Source organism: Saccopteryx leptura, chromosome 5 (assembly GCF_036850995.1).
Source record: "Saccopteryx leptura isolate mSacLep1 chromosome 5, mSacLep1_pri_phased_curated, whole genome shotgun sequence".
Taxonomy (NCBI): Eukaryota; Metazoa; Chordata; class Mammalia; order Chiroptera; family Emballonuridae; genus Saccopteryx; species Saccopteryx leptura.
In genome coordinates, this window is record NC_089507.1 from 88,705,855 (window position 1) to 88,726,831 (window position 20,977).

The following is a 20,977-nucleotide window of genomic DNA, read 5'->3' on the forward strand; positions in this document are numbered from 1 at the left end:
AGACTTAAATATAAATAAAACAGAAATAATGTAAGTTATTCATTCTTTCTTTTCAGACCGGTACCAAATGGCCCACGGACCAGTACCAGTCTGCGGCCCGGGGGTTGAGGACCACTGATCTATAGGAAAGTTTTCTATTTCCACTAATTGATTCAACAAAAAAAAATATGAGCATCTTCTCTTAAAGAGAGCATTAAATTCGCTTAAGAAAAACTAAAGGCATATATCAAAGAAGAGCGATTTTAAAAATAAACAACCTGAACAAATTGAATGCTGAAGAATAGCCAATGAGTGAATTTAAGATGGACTCTTAATAAAAGAGGGTGTCATCCAGAGCAGATGAGAAAGTGACATGGGGGAAGTAAGGAAAGAGATTAGCACAGTAGCCTGACTGTACAGAGTATTCATGATTCCTTTTTCTTATCTCTCAATGTGAATGGAGGGTTATGATGATGAAGTGCCCATTTGGGATACATGTCATTGTACTGACTTCAGAACTTTGCCCTTTGTGTAACTTTGTTCTTGGGTTTCAGGACGCCATGTGCTTAGCTTTGCAGAGTGTAGTGGAGCTCCAGGAGATTGTGTGCACCAGGGATGAGGAAGAGAGGGGCTATTCAGAGGACTCAAGGAACGCCCCAAATCCCTGTGATGACTTTGTAAGTTACTTATCTTTGTATATAAATGCAAATTCAGTGGCAGGGTCACAAGAAAAGCTGCTTTTCATTTATTTTTCTGAAGTTAGAAATAAAACGTGCACTAAAGCAAATACTAAAGTCAGAATTAGTAGGTTTAAAACAGGAGACTTTTTTGTCATTAAGTATTTTTAAATGAATTAGTGAAGATTTTGCTATAATCAAAATTTAAAGGTCCCAGACTGTTTCTAGAGGGTAGTAAATGTCTGTGCAACTAAAATCAACATTTAGTTTAAATTTGCATGTGATATAACAAGAATTTATTAAGTTAGGAAGCTGTGATTTTCTTAAAGGAGTCTCTGGAAAAGCCCTGAGTCCTCACAGGAGGTGCAGACACTCTCTGAAAAGGTGACTTTTAAACATACTGTAGGCTTGAAAGTAAAACCTTCCTATTGAGAATGGGCTTTTACATATGAGTTATATATTATGTGTCATGTTCTGTGGTAAATATTTGTTTTCTAAGAGTTCTGTAAAATATACAGAATCATAAAACATAGTCTGGCAATCATAAAAACATCCTTGAGCCAAGAAAATATTTGGGTGGTAAACTAGTCTGAGTAATACTAATTTAATTTAGCATCCTGTGCTCTATAGGTATTGTTACTTCATAATAGCATTTCACATGTTATATATAAAATATAACAGTCTCCTTCATCATCTCGAAGGTCCTTGAAAGTGGCATTTTTGTGTTGGTATTATTGGCATTTTGGGTCAAACAAATCTTCAGTGAGTAGCCCTTGTGTTGAAGGGTGTTTAGCATTCCTGGCGTGCCAGGCTCTAAATCTCAGTAATGTCCCTCCATCTCAAGTCATGACATCCAGTGAATAGCCCCACATAATTCCGAGTCCCAGGAAGTGATACAACCTCCACAACAGTAGAAAAACATTGAAAAGCATCTTGCTTTCCTGGCACAGGAAAATGAAAGTCAGGATTACATCTGAGCTAAAATGATAGATTAGATAAATAAGAGAGAGTGGGAAGGAGCGAAGTTTTATGACATGTTAAATGGAAAAAGTGTGGATAGTCTTTGGGGGCTTAATTACTGAGAACATGTTTTAGAAAAAATTTTAAGAAGTTGCTCTTTAGTTTCATTCCAATTCATTATCTAAGTCAATAAATATTTATTGAGCACCATGTAAAAACATAGTCTATCGCTTCTCTCATGAAGAATGCTCCAGAACTTGACAGAAAGAAGAGACAAGGTGTCGTTTCCTACCTTGCATAAAACCACAAGATGATAAATTAGGATAAATTAAAATAATTTATAAGAAAACTCAACATAAAGATAACTTTTTATGGATAACATATATTTGAATTCTATTTTTAAAAATATCTATCTGAAGGAATAGCAATTGTTTTTATCTAACCTTGTGAGACACTTATCTACACATTTTATATAGTACAAAGTAACAAAATAAAATCTGACTCTTATATGTTCCAACTACAATTCCCATGCACAGGTGAATTGGTTCATGCCTATGGGTCACATGTAATTATAGTATAATATCATAACTAGGCTACCTGAAGAGTCCAATCATTTCACAAACACAGAAATTTATTCCCACCCAGTAAACAGATTCTATGCTTAGTCAAAGGACTCACTTAACAACAGTCTGCAGGTATATACTGATTATTTTATAAATTAGACATCAAATATAATCTGGGTTGGCCATTGCTGGCACCAATAAAAGATTGGTTTCTCCTCTCTTCTAGATTTCCCATGAGTTCAGACAAAGTTACCAGAGGCCATTTAAGTTAATTAGGAACAGCTGCTGCTCAGATCTGATTCCATAGGACATCTTTGGGAGTACAAAAGGAAACCTGCTTCCAAACTGCCATAACATAATCACATAACCCAAGCATGTATGATAAAGGATAAAGTTGGGTGGTCACCAAACATGAGTTAAATGCCCTTCAGAATAGAAGGGGAGGAAAGAGAAATAAAAGAAATTAAATATAGGGTGTTCAGGGTCTGGCATGGGGTTGGCCATTAATACAAAGTTCACTTTCAATGACTCAGACTTAGAAATATAACAATTTAAAACACATACCAGCATCTGCTTCATCTTCTTGTGTGTTTACAGAGGAAGCAATAACTCTCTGGTCACTTCTATCACAAGAGCAAAATACCTGTAATGAGGGGATACTATCGGTAGGGGATACAATTGCACTACCAAAATTACCTACCAGGGCAGTCAGGATATTGGGGCAGATGTGGGAGAAATAGGACACAGACTATCTTCCTTTTATTGTCAGCAAAACGATATATGGTGAGTCATTTAGGCAGGCTTGGCAAATGCTGGAGATTCTCCCCCCCCCCCCCCTTACAGGCTCTGGGGTTAGAAAGAAGGGGAAGGGGAAAGTGTGGGAGGAGGTGATCCCAATGACAGAGCCAGCAGCTGTAGAAAGGTGGAGATCATTTGGGATGTGCAGGCTTCAACTCTTTTATAATCTTCTTCCTTTTCACCCTTCAGGTTCATGTTAGAGTCTGGGGCCGCTGCTTGAAGTCCTTGAATAGGTTTAGCTAGAGAGGAAAATGATCACATCCTCTTTTAATTTGTCTAGATACTTTCCTGTCTCCCCCATGTTCCTGCAGGGAGGCAGCAAGCCCTCTGGTGTCAGCACGCATGCTCTGTGACCCGGTTGTTTCCCTCTTTGGCAGGCAGCTCATCTACAAAAGCTCGTCCTGACGCCCCTGTCAGCCCTGCTGTCCCTGTTCCCAGGGCCTCACAAGCTCATCCAGAAACGCTATGACAAACTGCTGGACTACAACAGCTACCGGCAGCAGGCAGCAGGAGATCCATCCGACTTGGCCAAAAAGGAGTATGAGGCCCTCAACGCCCAGCTGGTGGAAGAGCTCCAGGTGTTCAACCAGGCAGCGCGGAAGATTCTGTTGAACTGTCTGTACCGTTTCGTCACCCTCCTCAGGGACCTGATGCTTGTGGCACAGCGGCTTCATTCCACAGTGGGGCGGGTGAGCACCAACTCCAGGCCACTTTGGTGGGAGATCTGTTAGGAAACACACCCGATGCATAACAACCTGTTCAGAGCGTGCACAAGTGTGGTGCGCGTGCGTGTGCGGCTTTTACTTGAACTGAAGCCAATCAAGCAGTCTTCTACTTCTTCTCTCTAGTCTCTGTAGGAAGCTAAGAGTTTTCTCGTTCAGGGTTGTAATTCCACACGGGCAGTTAAATTTGGAGAGTCCTTTGCAAACGCCAACCCACTTCCAGCTTGGCTCTCGCACTGTTGAAACCAATGTCGCTCCACCTGCCTGATGCTATGTTTCCGGTTTTTAAAATTTATATTTTGCATTCTCCTCCAATTCAATAGTTTTTCAGTGTTGACCATGACTAGGATGTGGATCCAAAAAGGAGGTCATCTCAGTGTAGTGAAAGAAGTAGGATAATTGTCAAACCAGTCTTTGTTTGCTCTTGTTTTCCTCCAAAGAAGAGAAGCCTGGTGTGTGTGTGTGTGTGTGTGTGTGTGTGTGTGTGTGTGTGTGTGTGTGTGTGTAAATACGTGTACACATCTCATTTAGCCTTCCATTAGGATATGGTACTATAATTATTTTCTGAAGAGGAAAACAAGATATCTACAACCTAATATCAACTTTAAAATACCAGCTTGGTTTCTTGGCCCTTCATTTTGCAAGTGTATTAGTTCTTATTCACCTGATTAGATATTTAATGGGCATTGGAAGGAAGATTAATTGTCCTTACTTTTTTTTTATTGTGTATCTAATTAACTTTTAACTTATCCTTTTAATTAAATGATATTGAATAATCAGGTGCTACATTTACATGGTTCAAAAGGCAAAACCATGTAAAAATATATAACCAGTCTCACAGCCACTCCTGTCTCCTAATGATCCTGTCTCTTGCTCCTACCCTCATGATTATTAGTTTGTTTTTATTCCTTTAGGGCTCCTTTGTGCCATTAAAGGTACATTCAAGTATATATTGTTATTCCTTACACAAAACTAGCATATTATAGCACTTTTCTGCAACTTGCTTTCTAACATCCTAGGGAAGCGTCCACATCTGAACACAGTGAGCTGCCTCATTTCTTTTACAGCTTTATACTCGTCTACTGCACTGCTGTACAGGAGTGCATTACAGCCCCCTCTTTGAGGGGTAAAATCTTTATTGAGGTATAATTTACATTCTATAAATTTCACTTCTTGAAGTATAAAATTCCACTTTTTTGTATATTCACAGGAGTTGTTTAACTTTCATCACAATTTTAGAACATTGTCATTACACCCAAAAGAACCCCTGAACCATTAGCAGTGACTCCAAATTTCCCACTAACCTCCCCAGCCCTAGGGAACCACTAATATACTTTTTATATCTAGAGGCATACATATTTTGGACGTTTGGTATAAATAAAATTATACAATATGTGGGTTTGTGTGTGTGTGTGTGTGTGTGAGAGAGAGAGAGAGAGAGAGAGAGAAAGACTGGCTCTCACACTCAGCATAATAATTTCAAGGTCTAGCTATGTTTTAGTGTGTTTCTGTACTTAATTCTTTTTATTGCCGGAAATATTTTGTTTGGATAGCAACATTTTATTTATCCATTTATTAGTTGGACATTTGGGTCATTTCTGCTTTTTGGCTATTATGAGTACTGCTGCTATGAATAGTCAAGTTCTTTCTATCACTCTTCTGTGTGGGAACTCACATTTCCTAATTTCATGCTGATTTTTTTTCTTGCTTTATGCTTTTATTTGGGAAAGCTTATTTTTGAGTAACTTCTTGAGAAAAGAAAATTGGGAGGTTAATATTTTGACACCTTGAATATCAGAAATTATCATCCCATTTAATTTATAGTTTGGATGTGTATAAAATTCTAAGTTGTTCTCTTTGCATTTGAAGGCATTCTGTTGTTCCACTGTCTTCTAGCTTCAGCTGTTCCTGTTGAGAGCTCTGAGCTCCATTTTGATTCTTTGTATGCACTACCCCCATTCTATCCCATTCTAAAGTCCTATAAGATTTTACTATTGTCCTCATTAGTCTGAAACTTAATGATGATATTCCTTGATGTGCTGGACACTTAATGGGATCCTTTCAACCTGAAAATTTATGTCTTCTATATACTTCTAGAGATTTTCTTTGAATATTTTATTGATGACTTTTTTTCCTTTAATCTCTCTGAGCCTCCTGGGTTGTTCTTCTAATTTTGTTATCTTTTCTTATTTTCTATATCTTTATAACTTTGCTTCACTTCCTAAGAATTTATTCTAACTTAATATTCAAACCCATATTTTGATTTCCTTTATTTTTGTTCTCATAATTTTAATTTTCAAAAGTTCTTTTTTTGTTACATTAAAATGAAGACAGATTGCTTTGTTTGTATCAGACTCTTTCGTGTTAGAAGAATGCATTAGATGTGTCATATACTTGGTCATTCACCATGGATAAAGAGTAGGGGACTTATTGGTAGCATTGAGCACATAGACAGGAGCTAAAAACTCTAAGCTACACTATTGTATAGAGTAATCTAACCATGATTTCATTTGGGAAGACCTGATGACAATATCTTTAAGTCTTTCCTCTTGTGCTGCTCAGAATCTCCAGAGATGACTCTCATGTCTTCTGCCTAGAGCAGGGGTCAGGAACATTTATGGCTGAGAGAGCCATGAACGCCACATATTTTAAAATGTAATTCCATGAGAGCCATACAACGACCCATGTACATTATGCATTATCCAATAAAAATTTGGTGTTGTCTCAGAGGACGGCTGTGATTGGCTCCAGCCACCTGTAACCATGAACATGAGCGGTAGGAAATGAATGGATTGTAATACATGACAATGTTTTATATTTTTAACATTATTTTTTTTATTATTAAAGATTTGTCTGTGAGCCAAATGCAGCCATCAAAAGAGCCACAACTAGCTCGCGAGCCATAGGTTCCCGATCCCTGGCCTAGAGGGATAATAATTGACTGCTAAGCCTGGTTAGCAGGATCTCTGGGTCCAGTGTATGTCCACTTACTTAATTACCCTCTTTCTAATATGTCCCTAGTGTCCCCAGGCTAGGAACTCTTTTTTGCCATTTGCAGAGAAGAAAACTTCATCATCTGCCAAGGCAGGGGAAAAGTAATCACCATGCTTCACTGAAATGTGACAGAATCTGGGGATCCAACTGCTTCATAGCAATACCAGTTGTCTATAACTACAAAAAATGTTTAGAAAATGATGGTATGAAACAACAGATAGGCATTTATTACAATTGTCTCTCATGGTTCTGGGGGCTCACTGGACCAGGTCATCATTCTCAGTGTCTCTCATGAGGTTGCAGTCAGACAACATCAGGGGCTGGAGTTATCTCAAAGACTTCCTCAGGCTTATCTGAAGTTGGCGATAGGATGCTGATAGAAGAGTCAAACAACTGGAGACTGGAATGGTTGGGGTTCCATACACTGCCCTCACTCCTTTTCTCTGGCATTTCAACACAGTCTTTTGATATGGTGGCATCGTGCAGCTGGACCTCTATAGTGACAAAAGTCTCCCCAGAGTCAGTGTCCCAAAAGAAAACAGCAGATATTACACGCTCTTTTTTTTAGCATCATTTTCAAAGTCAGACAGCATTATTTCCATTTTTCCATTTATTTCAGAATTCTACTCATTGAGGTGATCAGAAAGGCCCATCCAGTTTTGAGGGTGGGGACATGGATTCCACCTCTTGATGGGAAGCATGTCAAAAAATTTGCTGATTTGGCCCTGTCTGGTTGGCTCAGTGGATAGAGTATCGGCCTGGTGTGTGGATGTCCTGGGTTCGATCCCTGGCCAGAGCACATATGAGAAGTGACCATCTGCTTCTCTTCCCCTCCCTCTCTCCCTTCTTTCTATCTTCCCCTCTCACAGTCAGTGGCTCAGCTGGTCTGAGTGTCACCCCAGGCACTGAGCATAATTTAGTTGGTCCTAGAGTTGACCTGGGTACTGAGGATAGTTTGGTTGATTTGAGGGTTGGCCCCAGATGAGGGTTTCTGGGTGGATCCCAGTTGGAGCACATGCAAGAGTCTGTCTCTCTATCTCTCCTCCTCTTACTCAAAAAAAAAAAGTAATAATTGCTGATTTGTTTTAAAACCACCTAGCCTCTTTCCATTTCCCACTATACCACCCCAGCTCATTGAGTGACTGATGTCATCAATTCCTGAGCTTCTCTTCCAAAATTTTATTGCTACTTTTTCCTTCTGTTCTCCTTTAATTAGACTTGAATCTTTAAAAAATTATCCCTATCATTTTAATGGGATTTCTGGAGAAAGAAAATTAGGCCATTTTTTTATCTAAAAGTTTTAACGTTGTCCTAGTATTTCCCTCTGGAGCTATCTTGTACTTTCTCAACTGTTCACAGCTCTACTAAATTCAGTATTTAAGATGGTTAAGTAGTTGTCTGGGAATAATGCCATATTATTTCTACTTATAGGTTCCACTGTTGGTTTCAAACATCTCTGAAATGCAGAATAGAGTACTAGAAGAGGTTCAAAATCTGAGTTTTGTAAAGGAAAACAGTGCCACATTTATTGAGAGAAAACTTAGCTTTGAAAAGAAGAAGCCTGTGCAAATTCTGGTGAGTTTGGTAACATTCCTGACAATGATGACTATCACTTCTTTGCCTTGTTTAAATCATAATATATTATTTTCCATATTAATTATCTCATTCTAATATACTAAAATTTACACACTTATTTTATGCAGAGTTTTTGTCCATTTTGACCTTCTATACTATGCACTCTGTAAGGTTATAGATTTTTATCTGTTATGTTTATGGTGTATTCCAAGCATCTAAAATGGTATCTGATATAAAGTAGATACTCTATAAGTATCTGTTAAATAAATGAATAGAATTTTAAGATTAGAGTTTAAACATTCCATTTCTTTCTAGATAAAGAATCCCAGGCTCCAGAGATGAAGCGGCTTTTTTAAAGTGACTTGATGGCAGAACTAGATGAAGCCAGGCCTCTTGACTGCTTTCTAGTTTACTGATATTATTTCCCAGAAAAAGACAGGCTCATATACAATTTACTTATTTAAATATTATTTATAAGTGCTTGATATGCAAAGGATTGCCTATAGTATGACAAAGAACTAAAATTTGTTCAATATACAAGAGGGATTAGAACTTCTGCCTTCTTATTTTCATTGAATTTTCTTTCTCTCTGCAACACTGCCTTCATGTACTAACTAGAGATTTTTTTTTTACTAAATAACTCAGCTGGATACTTCACAATAATAACCCAATCCATGCCTCAACACAAATAATCCCAAGTCCATGTATGCTTCAGCATTTAAAAAATTTCCAGAGAAGCAGTATTTATCAACCCAGTGAGGAGTTTATTACACATGTATCTAACCCACAATTTCTCCTTACTTCTTCCAGCCAGAAGTGCCACGTCAAACTGACACTCAGCGCTCCAAACTTCTATCCACATATAGTATGGAGGAACTCTACCAAGCTAAGCGCAGGTGCAATGCTACACAAGATTATGACATCAACCTTCTGGAAGGGGAGTTGGTGGCTGTGATGGAACAGAAAGACCCATTGGGGAGTACAAGCAGATGGCTTGTTGACACGGGAAGTAAGTTTTTTGCTTAAGATGCACAAAACGCCCACATCTCTTCTGGTTGATATTTTCCCAGGAATTGCTGTGTGCTTCTGTAAACACAAATGTTTGAAAAATATATCCAAATGACCTTGTTTCTTCTTTCTTTTAATTCCTATCCAGATATAAAAGGGTACGTGTATTCTTCCTTCCTAAAACCCTACAATCCAGCAAAAGTACAGAAGGTGGGTGCTGAGAACACGTCCTGGGACGATGACTTTGATAACATCAGCCTCTTTGTGTCCTCACGGCCAGCGAGGGACAGTGTCACAAGCACCCCAGAAGGTAGCATAAGTGACAGCAGCTCATCTCTTAGTGGCACATGTGGAAAGTTTGAAATGAACAACACTGATGTTGACAGTTTGCAAGAGATAGATGAACAGGTAAGAACTTTAACCTGGAAGTGAAAATGCTTGGCTGTTCAAATCATGAAAGGTATTCTCTCTAATTGTGCTCTTGCTTCCTGTAAGACTTGGTGGAAGAGTGTCAGCTTAGGCATTAAGTTCTTACTTGGCTGTATGCGGACTTTTGCAGTAAGCACCTCATTTAGGTTTGTTCAGCACGGGATTTGTTGTCGAATACTACATCTAATTCCTACTAGCTGCTACTGCTAAGTACGTCTTTGAGTAATTCTATCAATATATTTATTAGAAGTGTCCATTACTGAAAGGAAAAAATGAGGTAATTTTCTTTTGCTCAAAACAGAAAGTATATTGATGGTATCTCTCTACAAAAGTGCTATTTATTCTTTTTTTCCCTCTGAGTTTGGAACCAACTGAAAATAGACCCAGATGTCAGGAATATAAATAACAGCACTATTCCTAATATAGCTAGATTAGAAAATGCAGCTTGACTCCATGGCCACATAGAATCCCCTATTCTTTCTCCCTGAGTTAAAATAACTCAGTCCACATGGAAGGATTTTCCTGTGCATGGGCAAAGTCTGCCCCAGTAAAGTTAATACAGTTAAGGAGGATACACTTGTTGGAAACCCCCTTACAAGGAGGAGAAGAAGTAAAGGTTGCACAGGAATATTTCTCTGTCTTAATTGCAGCCAGAAGATGAAGATGGCCAGTGGTTTTTCATGTAACTACTGTTCATCCCTTGGAAACCAAGGGGAAGTCTATACAGTACAATCTTCCTTATCCTTGCCACGGGGTTGATGTTTTTATTCTATTGGCTTTTAGAAAGTATGGAGAGATGAAAATGGTTAACCTCCCATATTTTTAGTCTGACAGTCTCAGAAGGCAAAACACTATAGAGGTTCCTATAAGGTGAGTAGAAAGTGAGAGTAAATTGTATCATCCTGTGAACAGTGAGAATATACTGTATATGGTAATGTGCACAAAGCAATTTCACATGTAGCTATTTAGACTTTTGTTCCTGATTTTATTTTATTATCAGGAATATCAAGTGAAGCCTGTACTGGCTCAATGGGCCAACACTGGGGCTTAGTGTTTCTGTCCCTGTGCTTTCCCTGTGGCAGCAACACTTGTCTTGGTCTCCTCCAGAACTGCAACAGCACGTTGCCGAGGAGAGTTTTTGCTGTAAGCTAGCCTTTCTGATGGTTGTAGTGGATCCTGACCCGAAAGGTAGATGGGTGGGTGGCCTTGGCCTCTACTTGATAGTCAAGGCCTTCTGGGGGGCCTAAAGATCAGTTGGAATCAGGCAAATTCGATTGACTTAAGATGCTAGTGATATGATGTTTACACTAAACCATTTTGAACCTGCTAGAACATAAAGAATAAAAGGGTCTATGAATGGGAGTTAGGAGGTTTCATGAATTTGCTCAGATATGTTGCAAATTGCATGCTTATGTGTGTAACTATGGTATAAAAAGTTCGTATCTTTCACTGGATAGTTTAAAGAGGAATTCTATTTAAAAAGGTGACAAAACACTGCTCTATTGCTTGTTTTACTACTCTTCTACCCAAGCAAGAAGAAAAATTGTGGGTAAAGAGCCTCCAACATTTTGTAGAATGGTTATAGTGGATCCGAAGTCTTACAGGGAGGGTGAAAATATAGATTATTGTCTATAATGGGAAACTTTTGTTAATGAAAGAGAGTGCTTACCAGGATGAGACAGCATGGCAGATATAATTTGGAAGTATGATCACCCTACTTATTGGGGCCTCAGAACCAACTCATTCAGAACGCTCCCTGCACATCTCACACAGAAAGCAGGGACTTTTCTATGAATATTTTAGAAGCTCTCTTAAATTATGGTCCAGAGACTTTGTAGAATAATGGTACATGAGCTAATGGATATTCAAAATCTGGAAGGACTGATTTATAGCACAAGACTTATTTTTTAACTTCTTTATTTACTTCTTTATGCTACTATAAAAAAAAAAACATAACAAAAGCAGTCAAAAAATGTGCATTGTAACGCATTCTCCGCCTTTGCTCATCAAATAGAAACTGCATGATTTGTATTAGTTTACTATGCTGCATAAGAAATTGTCACAAACCAAGTAACTTAAACCAACATAAATTTATTACTTCACCATTTCCATGGTTGGGAATCCAGGCACAACTGAGCTGGGCACTCTGCTTTGCATTTCATATAGCTGCAACCCAGACTTTTGCTGGGCTGTGTTCTTTTTGAAACTTGGGGTTCTCTTGCAAGCTTGTGGCTGTTGGTCAAATTCAGTGCCAGTAGAAGAGAGGCCTCTGTTTTCTTGCTGGCCATCAGCCACAGACCACTTTCAGCACCAGAGGTAGCTCTCAGATCCTTGCATGTGGTGATCTCTATAGCAGTTCAAAGCAAGGCTGTTTGCTTCTTCAAGGCCAGAAGCTCTCTGGTTTCAAATTACTCCCATCAGAGAAAGCCTAGATTATCTTTCAAAGGGCTGGCCTCATTATGTCAGGCTACTCAGGATAATCTTTGACTAACTCCAAATCAATTTATTAGGGACCTTATTAGGTGCTTCTGCAAAATCCCTGTACCTTTGCCGTAAACACAGGCCTGCCTGTTATATTCACAAAAGGGATTATATATTATAGAACATGTTTAACAGGAGGTGGTAATCTTAGATTCTGCTTTGAATTCTACCTACCAAGTCTCTAAGATGCCTTGAGTGGCAAGCTTGGACTACTGTGATGCAATCTTTGGTACTTCTCAAAAGAATTGGGTTTAATAATGGCTAAAACCCAGTTTAGAGATAAGGTCAATGTCTGACGATAAGTGCACATTTCTTTTTTCACATAAATAATATTGAGAACATAAGTTTTGACTTCTTAAAATTTAGGATCCTGGCTGGTTGTCTCAGTAGATAGGGCATTGCCAGGCGTGCGGACATTCAAGGTTCAATCCTGATCAGGGCACAAAGGAAAAGCAACCATCTGCTTCTTTTCCCCTCCCTCCCCTCCTTCTCTCCTTCTTCCCCTCCTTCTTTATAATATATATATAAATATATATATTACCCAAAGCAATAGCTCAATTGGTTTGAGTGTTGGCCCGGGGCACTAAGGATAGCTCAGTTGGTCTAAGCATTGGCCTCAGGCATTGAGAATAGCTCAGTTGATTCAAGCATCAGCCCGAGATGGGGCTTCCAGGTGAATCCCAATAGGGGCGCATACAGAGTCTGCTTCACTATCTCCCCTCTTTTCACCTAAAATAATAAAATAAAAATTTAAAAATAAGTTAACAAGCTGGAGAAGAATGTATTTAAGCAGTCATTAAAATGATGCTTTAAATCAGACAAGAGAAAGAAATAAAAGGCATCCATATCGGAAAAGAAGAAGTAAAGGTATCACTTTTTGCAGATGATATGATCCTATACATCGAAAACCCGAAAGACTCCACAAAAAGATTACTAGAAACAATAAACCAATACAGTAAGGTCGCAGGATACAAAATTAACATACAAAAGTCCATAGCCTTTCTCTATGCCCACAATAAAATACTAGAAAACAAACTCAAAAAAATAATCCCCTTCACGATTGCAACAAAAAAAATAAAATACCTAGGAATAAACATAACAAAGAATGTAAAGGACCTATATAATGAAAACTACAAAGCATTGTTAAGGGAAATCAAAAAAGATACAACGAGATGGAAAAATATTCCTTGTTCGTGGGTAGGAAGAATAAAAATAATCAAAAGTCTCGGGATCATAATTTTAAAAAATTTATATATTACCCAAATCAATATATAAATTTAATACAATCCCCATCAAAATTCCTATGACATTCTTTAAAGAAATGGAACTAAAAATCATCAGATTTATATGGAACTATAAAAAACCCCGAATAGCCAAAGCAATCCTAAGGAAAAAGAATGAAGCTGGGGGCATTACAATACCTGACTTCAAACTATATTATAGGGCCATGATAACCAAAACAGCATGGTATTGGCAGAAAAACAGACACTCAGACCAATGGAACAGAATAGAAAGTCCAGAAATAAAACCACATATATATGGTCAAATAATTTTCGATAAAGGGGCCAACACACAATGGAGAAAAGAAAGCCTCTTCAACAAATGGTGCTGGGAAAACTGGAAAGCCACATGCAAAAGAATGAAACTCGACTACAGCTTGTCCCCTTGTACGAAAATTAATTCAAAATGGATCAAAGACCTAAATATAAGACCTGAAACAATAAAGTACATAGAAGAAGACATAGGTACTAAACTCATGGACCTGGATTTTAAAGAGCATTTTATGAATTTGCCTCCAAAGGCAAGAGAAATGAAGGCAAAAATAAATGAATGGGACTACATCAGACTAAAAAGTTTTTGCTCAGCAAGAGAAACTGACAACAAAATAAACAGACAGCCAACTAAATGGGAAATGATATTTTCAAACAATAGCTCAGATAAGGGCCTAATATCAAAAATTTACAAAGAACTTATAAAACTCAACAACAAACAAACAATCCAATAAAAAATGGGAAGAGGACATGAACAGACACTTCTCCCAGGAAGAAATACAGATGGCCAACAGATATATGAAAAGATGCTCATCTTCATTAGTTATTAGAGAAATGCAAATCAAAACTACAATGCGATACCACCTCACACCTGTTAGATTAGCTATTATCAACAAGACAGGTAATAGCAAATGCTGGAGAGGCTGTGGAGAAAAAGGAACCCTCATTCACTGTAGGTGGGAATGTAAAGTTGTACAACCATTATGGAAGAAAGTATGGTGGTTCCTCAAAAAACTGCAAATAGAACTACCTTATGACCCAGCAATTCCTCTACTGGGTATATACCCCAAAAACTCAGAAACATTGATAAGTAAAGACACATGTAGCCTAGCCCCATGTTCATTGCAGCATTGTTCACAGTGGCCAAAACATGGAAACAACCAAAAAGCCCTTCAATAGAAGACTGGATAAAGAAGATGTGGCACATATACACTATGGAATACTACTCAGCCATAAGAAATGATGACATAGGATCAAAATGGTGGGATCTTGATAACATTATACAGAGTGAAATTAGTAAATCAGAAAAAACCAAGAACTACATGATTCCATACATTGGTGCAACATAAAAGCGAGACTAAGAGACATGGACAAGAGTGTGGTGGTTACCGGGGGTGGGGGGAGGGGGGGTGTGGGAGGGAAGGAGGAGAGGGGGAGGGGGAGAGGGAGAGGCACAAAGAAAACTAGATAGAAGGTGACAGAGGACAATCTGACTTTGGGTGATGGGTCTGCAACATAAGTGAATGACAAGATAATCTGGACATGTTTTCTTTGAATATATGTACCCTGATTTATTGATGTCACCCCATTAACATTAATAAAAATTTATATAAAAAAATAAAAAATAAAAAAATGATGCTTTAGAGAGCTTTAATGACAGGAAAATATATTTGAATATATTTTCAAGTGAAAAAGCAGGTTGCAAAAATTAGTGTACTTGAACTGCATGTTTATTATCACTTCAGGTAGGTAGGTAGAAAAAAAAGACAAAGTAAAAAACAAAGGAAAAAAAAGACAGGAAGCAAGGAAGGCAACATATTAATAGCAACTGGATGATTTATTTTCTTTTGCATATTTTATTTAAATGTTTTTAATATAAATTACTTGTGTAGTAACTATACATAATTATTAACTAAAGAACATGAAAGCTTGCTCCTGGAGGATAAGAGAGAAAAATGAGTATTTAAAAATGTAGCTATTTTGACTTCCTGAGCTGCATAAAATACTGTAAATACTGGCTTATGGTTTTTAAGTTTTGGAAAGAAATATTAAAATGTACTATAATTTTTGTTTTTGCTAATTGAAAAACTGGGATGAAATCAATAAAATGCAATTCAGTTAAGGCAGATAACATGGCTCACTAAAGACAGAATAATTAAATGCACAAATATAGAATGTGGAAATGCTGAACTGGAAAAGATCTGGTGGTTATAGACAATGGGCAATAAATTGGGTAAGAGTCAATAATACAAGAATATGAAGTATTATATATAAAAAATAGTAAATGTAGAGAAGTAGAATGCTTTCACAGAATATTGTATTTAATATGAGCCAGAGCTTTAAAAAGAAGCAACCCTCACTGAATGGGAGAATATATTTGCTGATACATCAGATAAAGGACTTTTTAAAAAATTATAAAACACAAAACTCAACACCAGGAAGACAAACAATACAATTAAAAAACAAGCAAGGAAAAAATGTTAAAATAAAAAATGGGCAAAGAACCTGAATAGACACTTCTCCAAAGTAGACATACAGAAGGTCAATAAGTATATGACAAAATGTGCAATGTCACTAATAATCAGAGAGATGCAAATTAAAACCATATTAAAAACACCTCAGAATAGCTTTCATTAACATATCAACAAACATCAAGTGCTGGTGAGGATGTGGAGAAAAGGGAACCCTCCTGCACTGCTGGTGGGAATGCAGACTGGTGCAGCCACTGTGGAAAACAGTATGGAGTTTCCTCAAAAAATTAAAAATGGAACTGACTTACAACTCAGTTATCCCACTTCTATGAATATGTCCTAAGAATCCCGAAACACTGATTCAAAAGAAGATATGCACCCCCATGTTGATTGCAGCATTATTTATAATAGCCAAAATTTGGAAGCAGCCCAAGTGTGCTTCAGTAGATGAGTGGATAAAAACCTGTGGTACATTTATACAATGGAATACTATTTGGTCATAAAAAAGAAGGAAATCTTACCTTTTGCAAAAACATGGATGGACCTGGAGAGTATTATGCTAAGTGAAATAAGCCAATCAGAGAAAGACAAATACCATATGATTTCACTTATATGTGGACTCTAATGGACACAATAAACTGATGAACAAAAGAGAAACAGAGGCATGGACACATGGGACAGATGGACAGCTGTCAGAGGGGAGGTGGTCAAGGAGACTGGATGAAAAAAGGTGGAGAGATTAGCCAAAAAACTTACATACATAACACATAGATACAGACAGCAGGGTGGCCATAGCCAGAGGGAAAGTGGGGCAGAGAGGGGAGAGGCGGAGGGGACCACAGGAGACTTTGCTTGGGGTGGAGGGACACGAACAGTGTGCAGACGGGGTTATATTGACTTGTATACTTGAAACCTGTATGATTTGGTAAACCATGTCATCTTAATAAATTATAAATAAATAAATAAAAATCTAAAAATACACTGACAACATTAAAAAAAAGAAAAGGAATGCTAAGGAAAAGAAGTTAGATGATTATGACTTAATAAAAATTTTAATGTGTCTGGACCAAAACATATTAACATTGAAAGTTAGAAAAATACATCCTAAAATAATTAAAATATTTAAAAAAATAAGAAACCCTTTAGTTCTTAAATCCATTATAGGTTGAATACTTCTAACGTGTAGTCCAATGTTACGTACTGTTTGTTGTCTCTTTAAAAGGAGACATTTTCATTTTGAGATGGAGACATAATCTTATTATATAAAAAATAAAAACTGCTCTCCATAAATTAATTTTGGACCACAATCTTCTAAAGTATTGAAAGTATATGTTATAATTTTGTATTTCAAATTTATAATTACCTAAGAATCTACATTTAGTATTTAAAATATAATATAAGCTGTTATCATTTCAGACCAAATAGATCCAGGTGGAAGACTTTATAGTCCCCTTAAGAGAAAATGTGCCAAAATGAAAGATGACAAAATATAATTGATCCTTGAACAATACTGGTTTAAAATGTGCAAATCCACTTATATGCAGGGTTTTTTCAATAAATACAGAAAATATATTTTCTCTTCCCGATTTTTAAAAACATTTTCTTTTCTCCAGTTTATTATAAACACACATAATATGATAGGCCTAATTCGGAGGGACCCGAAACATTGAAGACAGGAACAAGGTCCGTCGTTTACACATCAAAGCTTTATTGTCTAGCTTGGCCAAGTGGCAGCAACTCCGACAGGAGAGCGTGCTGGCCCTTTGTTCTGCTTAGTTTTTATAGTTTTGTAAGTGGGAAGTACAGAAGCAAAAATTGTAATTAGGAGCCCCTTACCACTATTGGTTATAGTCATATGTCCTTTAACATGATAGAACCATGTTCAATTTCCAAGCCATACATCCTTTTGGAGAAAACAAAATTTACAAGCCAACACAATGGTAGAAAGATGTCTCTTTACATATTAAAAGGCATTCCTATATTATCTAGTGTTTATCTGCCATCTCTCTGTCCAGAGTCACACGTGTTAACCACACGCATTTACATAGGAGAGGTAGTTTCCGTGGGGACAAATGCCTGCAAATGACTCATTGCTATAAGAAAAGGTTTATTTTGACTTTTCTCTCCCTGTACCTGGCTAGCCATTCACCCTTTTCCCCACAGGCATGGTGGAATGTCTAGGAATCCATGTTTTCCTCCCCTTTGCATTTACAATACAATGCCAAGGGCCATCCTGACTATGCCAATCACACAGTACAGAGACTATTCTCACAATTTTTCTGCACACCTTAACCCAAATTAATAAAATGTTCTCCAAGCCTCTTAAAATATTAATATTAATTCTGTAGTTTTTGGTACCTTACAACACCTGCGGGTGAAGTGGCTCAGTGGCTCCTCATAATACATATATCATGCAAAGTATGTGTTACGTTGACCATGTATGTTAAGGCTTCTAGTCAACAGTAGGCTATTAGTAATTAGGTTGTGGGGGGAGGTTAAAAGTTATACATGGATTTTCAACTGCAGGTGGGTGGGGTAAGTTGGTCAGTGCTGTAACACTCCCCACGTTCAAAATGGTCAACTATATTTAGGAATAATATATTAGTAGTTGATTCAACCTGCTAAAAATCTATAGCTGCATTGATAAAGTATATATTATATATTATATATTATGTATAAAATTTACAAAAGATGGCTAGCAACTGCTAATGTGGGCTCGTAATAGATTCTTTCAAAGCTATATTTTGGTACATCATATTTCTGAATGAGTTTTGCCAACCAAATCCTCCCCTTTGCTATTGTGGATCTATTCAGTGTCTTCACTTTCTAAACAACCACCAAAACACAGAAGTAATATATTAGATAATCCAGTTCCTTTTTACAACAATATACTCTGTACATCTTTGCTAGAACAAGAATTTGGTTCCTAAGGTATTATGAAAACTGGACCAAGCACAAGATTTGGGTTAGAATATGTGGTCCCAGCAGCACCCACTAGCTCTGGCTAAGAGCATGTTACTACTTCTCCAAGTCCCAACTCAGGGCTGTTGAGGATAAAGCACAGTTATGTAAATTGACATGAGCACTACAAAAGATAGCTATGATTGCTGCTACTCCATTGCTCAAAAATTTATGGCCCTCCATAAATTTTTGGCCCTCTTTTCTTTTTAAATTACAAAATAATCCATATCCTACAATCTGTCTTGTATGTATCTTATATGACACAAGATGATCTCTTATATGTTCTTGTATGATATCTAAGCCTCTCAGCCTGTCAAGTTGTATAGCCAGTAGTTGGCGCTATCACAGTTGTGGCCATGCAGGTTCAGGTTCCCATCGGATTCAGACAGACGGTAAAGAAATAGTGAAGCCAGAAAATGATGGGCCATTTCTTTTATTAAAGTCTTGCACCAGCCGATGAGCAACACACAGGGAAAACACTTGCCTCTTCGTCTAGAGCTCACAAAGCCCTGACACATTGTCTGGTTCCACAACCAAGAGAGCCTTGTCTGGTTCCTCCTAGAATCAAAGGCCTCACCAGTCTCAGCGGAGCTCCCAAAAGCCCCTCACCTCTGGTTCCCCATCTGCACACCTTCTCTTTCTCTCTGCACATGGCTTCTTCTTTCTTTCCCTGCCAACACGGCTTCTTCCTCAGCACTCTGCATTCTCTCTGCGCTCACTCTGCGAACATAGCTTCTTTCTCTGCCTCTCCTTCTCCTTCTCTTTCAAAACTTGCTGGTGCCAAACCTCTCCTCCAGCAAACATTAGCAAAACAATGGCCCTTCCCAAGCAGGAAGGTAATTTGCAAGTTCACAGGCCCACATATACCTGGTGCTGCCCAGCCCCCAATGCAAACTATAAGTGAGCAAACATAAAAATCATATTTTACAAACTTATTTGCTCAACACAAGTCAAATCAACATATATTTGAATTATTACTGTGTACCATGATGTGGTCAATGGAGAAAAGTTGAAATATGGGTCCTCACCTTGAGGCAGAGCTCAAATGATATACAAATCAATGTTCTTAGAATTTCACCAAAAGTTAAATAACAGTTCAAGATATAAAGAAAACCAAAATTATAACCGTGGTTTCCTCCTCACACTTCCCAGTCTCTTTTCCTGCCCAACCAAGTTACCTTATTTCTCATCATTTCCTCTATTATATTGTTTCTTGATTTTGAGAAAGTTAATCTGCTTGCCTGTCTCTCTTTTACTGTTTTCAAATCTTTGTCTCTGTACCCTGTCTAATGATATACCCACCCCTTATATCAACCTATAAAAGAGTACTTATTCCAAAAACTAGCTTACATTAGCTGATATATCACCTAAATGTGTAGGGTGTTTTTGTCTTTTGTTTTTGTGTGCCATTTTTTAAAATTGATTTTAATTTATTGTGTTTACATAGATTCTAGTGTTGCCCCAAATAAACATTTTATTTTTCCTAGCTGGGTTACAAGTTCTCTGATAACATATCTGGCACCTATCAGGTACTTAATAAATTCTGATTAAACAGATGAATGAATAAATATTGTTATTTGATTGCTTCATGTTATGCAATAACTAAATATTTTTATTAACAATTTTGTGATTTTAGTGGAAGAGGGACTAAACATTTAGGGACTTCTTATGCATCTGATAATTATGAAGTATTCTTTTTTTTTTTTTTTTTACAGAGACAGAGAGCAAGAGATAGATAGGGACAGACAGACAGGAATGGAGAGAGATGAGAAGCATCAATCATTAGTTTTTCATTGCAACACCTTAGTTGTGCATTGATTGCTTTCTCATATATGCCTTGACTGTGTGGCTACAGCAGACCGAGGAACCCCTTGCTCGAGCCAGCGACCTTGGGCTCAAACTGGTGAGTTTTTTGCTCAAACCAGATGAGCCCACGCTCAAGCTGGCAACCTCGGGGTCTGGTACCTGGGTCCTCCGCATCCCAGTCCGATGCTCTATCCACTGCGCCACCACTTGGTCAGGCATGAAGTATTCTTTTGAGGTTAGAGAAAAATTCTTTTGACTGAAATGTGTTTAACTAGTTTCTTC

At 37.6% G+C, this 20,977-nt stretch overlaps 1 protein-coding gene across 1 annotated transcript in view; it reads left to right on the top strand.

The window, feature by feature from the left end:
* The window catches only part of ARHGEF38 (Rho guanine nucleotide exchange factor 38), a 165,197-nt gene that overhangs the window by 138,116 nt on the left and 6,104 nt on the right, over positions 1–20,977 (top strand). The window contains exons 9-13 of the mRNA XM_066385918.1: positions 534–656; positions 3,355–3,666; positions 8,125–8,268; positions 9,079–9,277; positions 9,425–9,684. Of these exons, the coding sequence (XP_066242015.1) occupies positions 534–656; positions 3,355–3,666; positions 8,125–8,268; positions 9,079–9,277; positions 9,425–9,684 (1,038 nt within the window). The remainder of the gene's footprint in view (positions 1–533; positions 657–3,354; positions 3,667–8,124; positions 8,269–9,078; positions 9,278–9,424; positions 9,685–20,977) is intronic.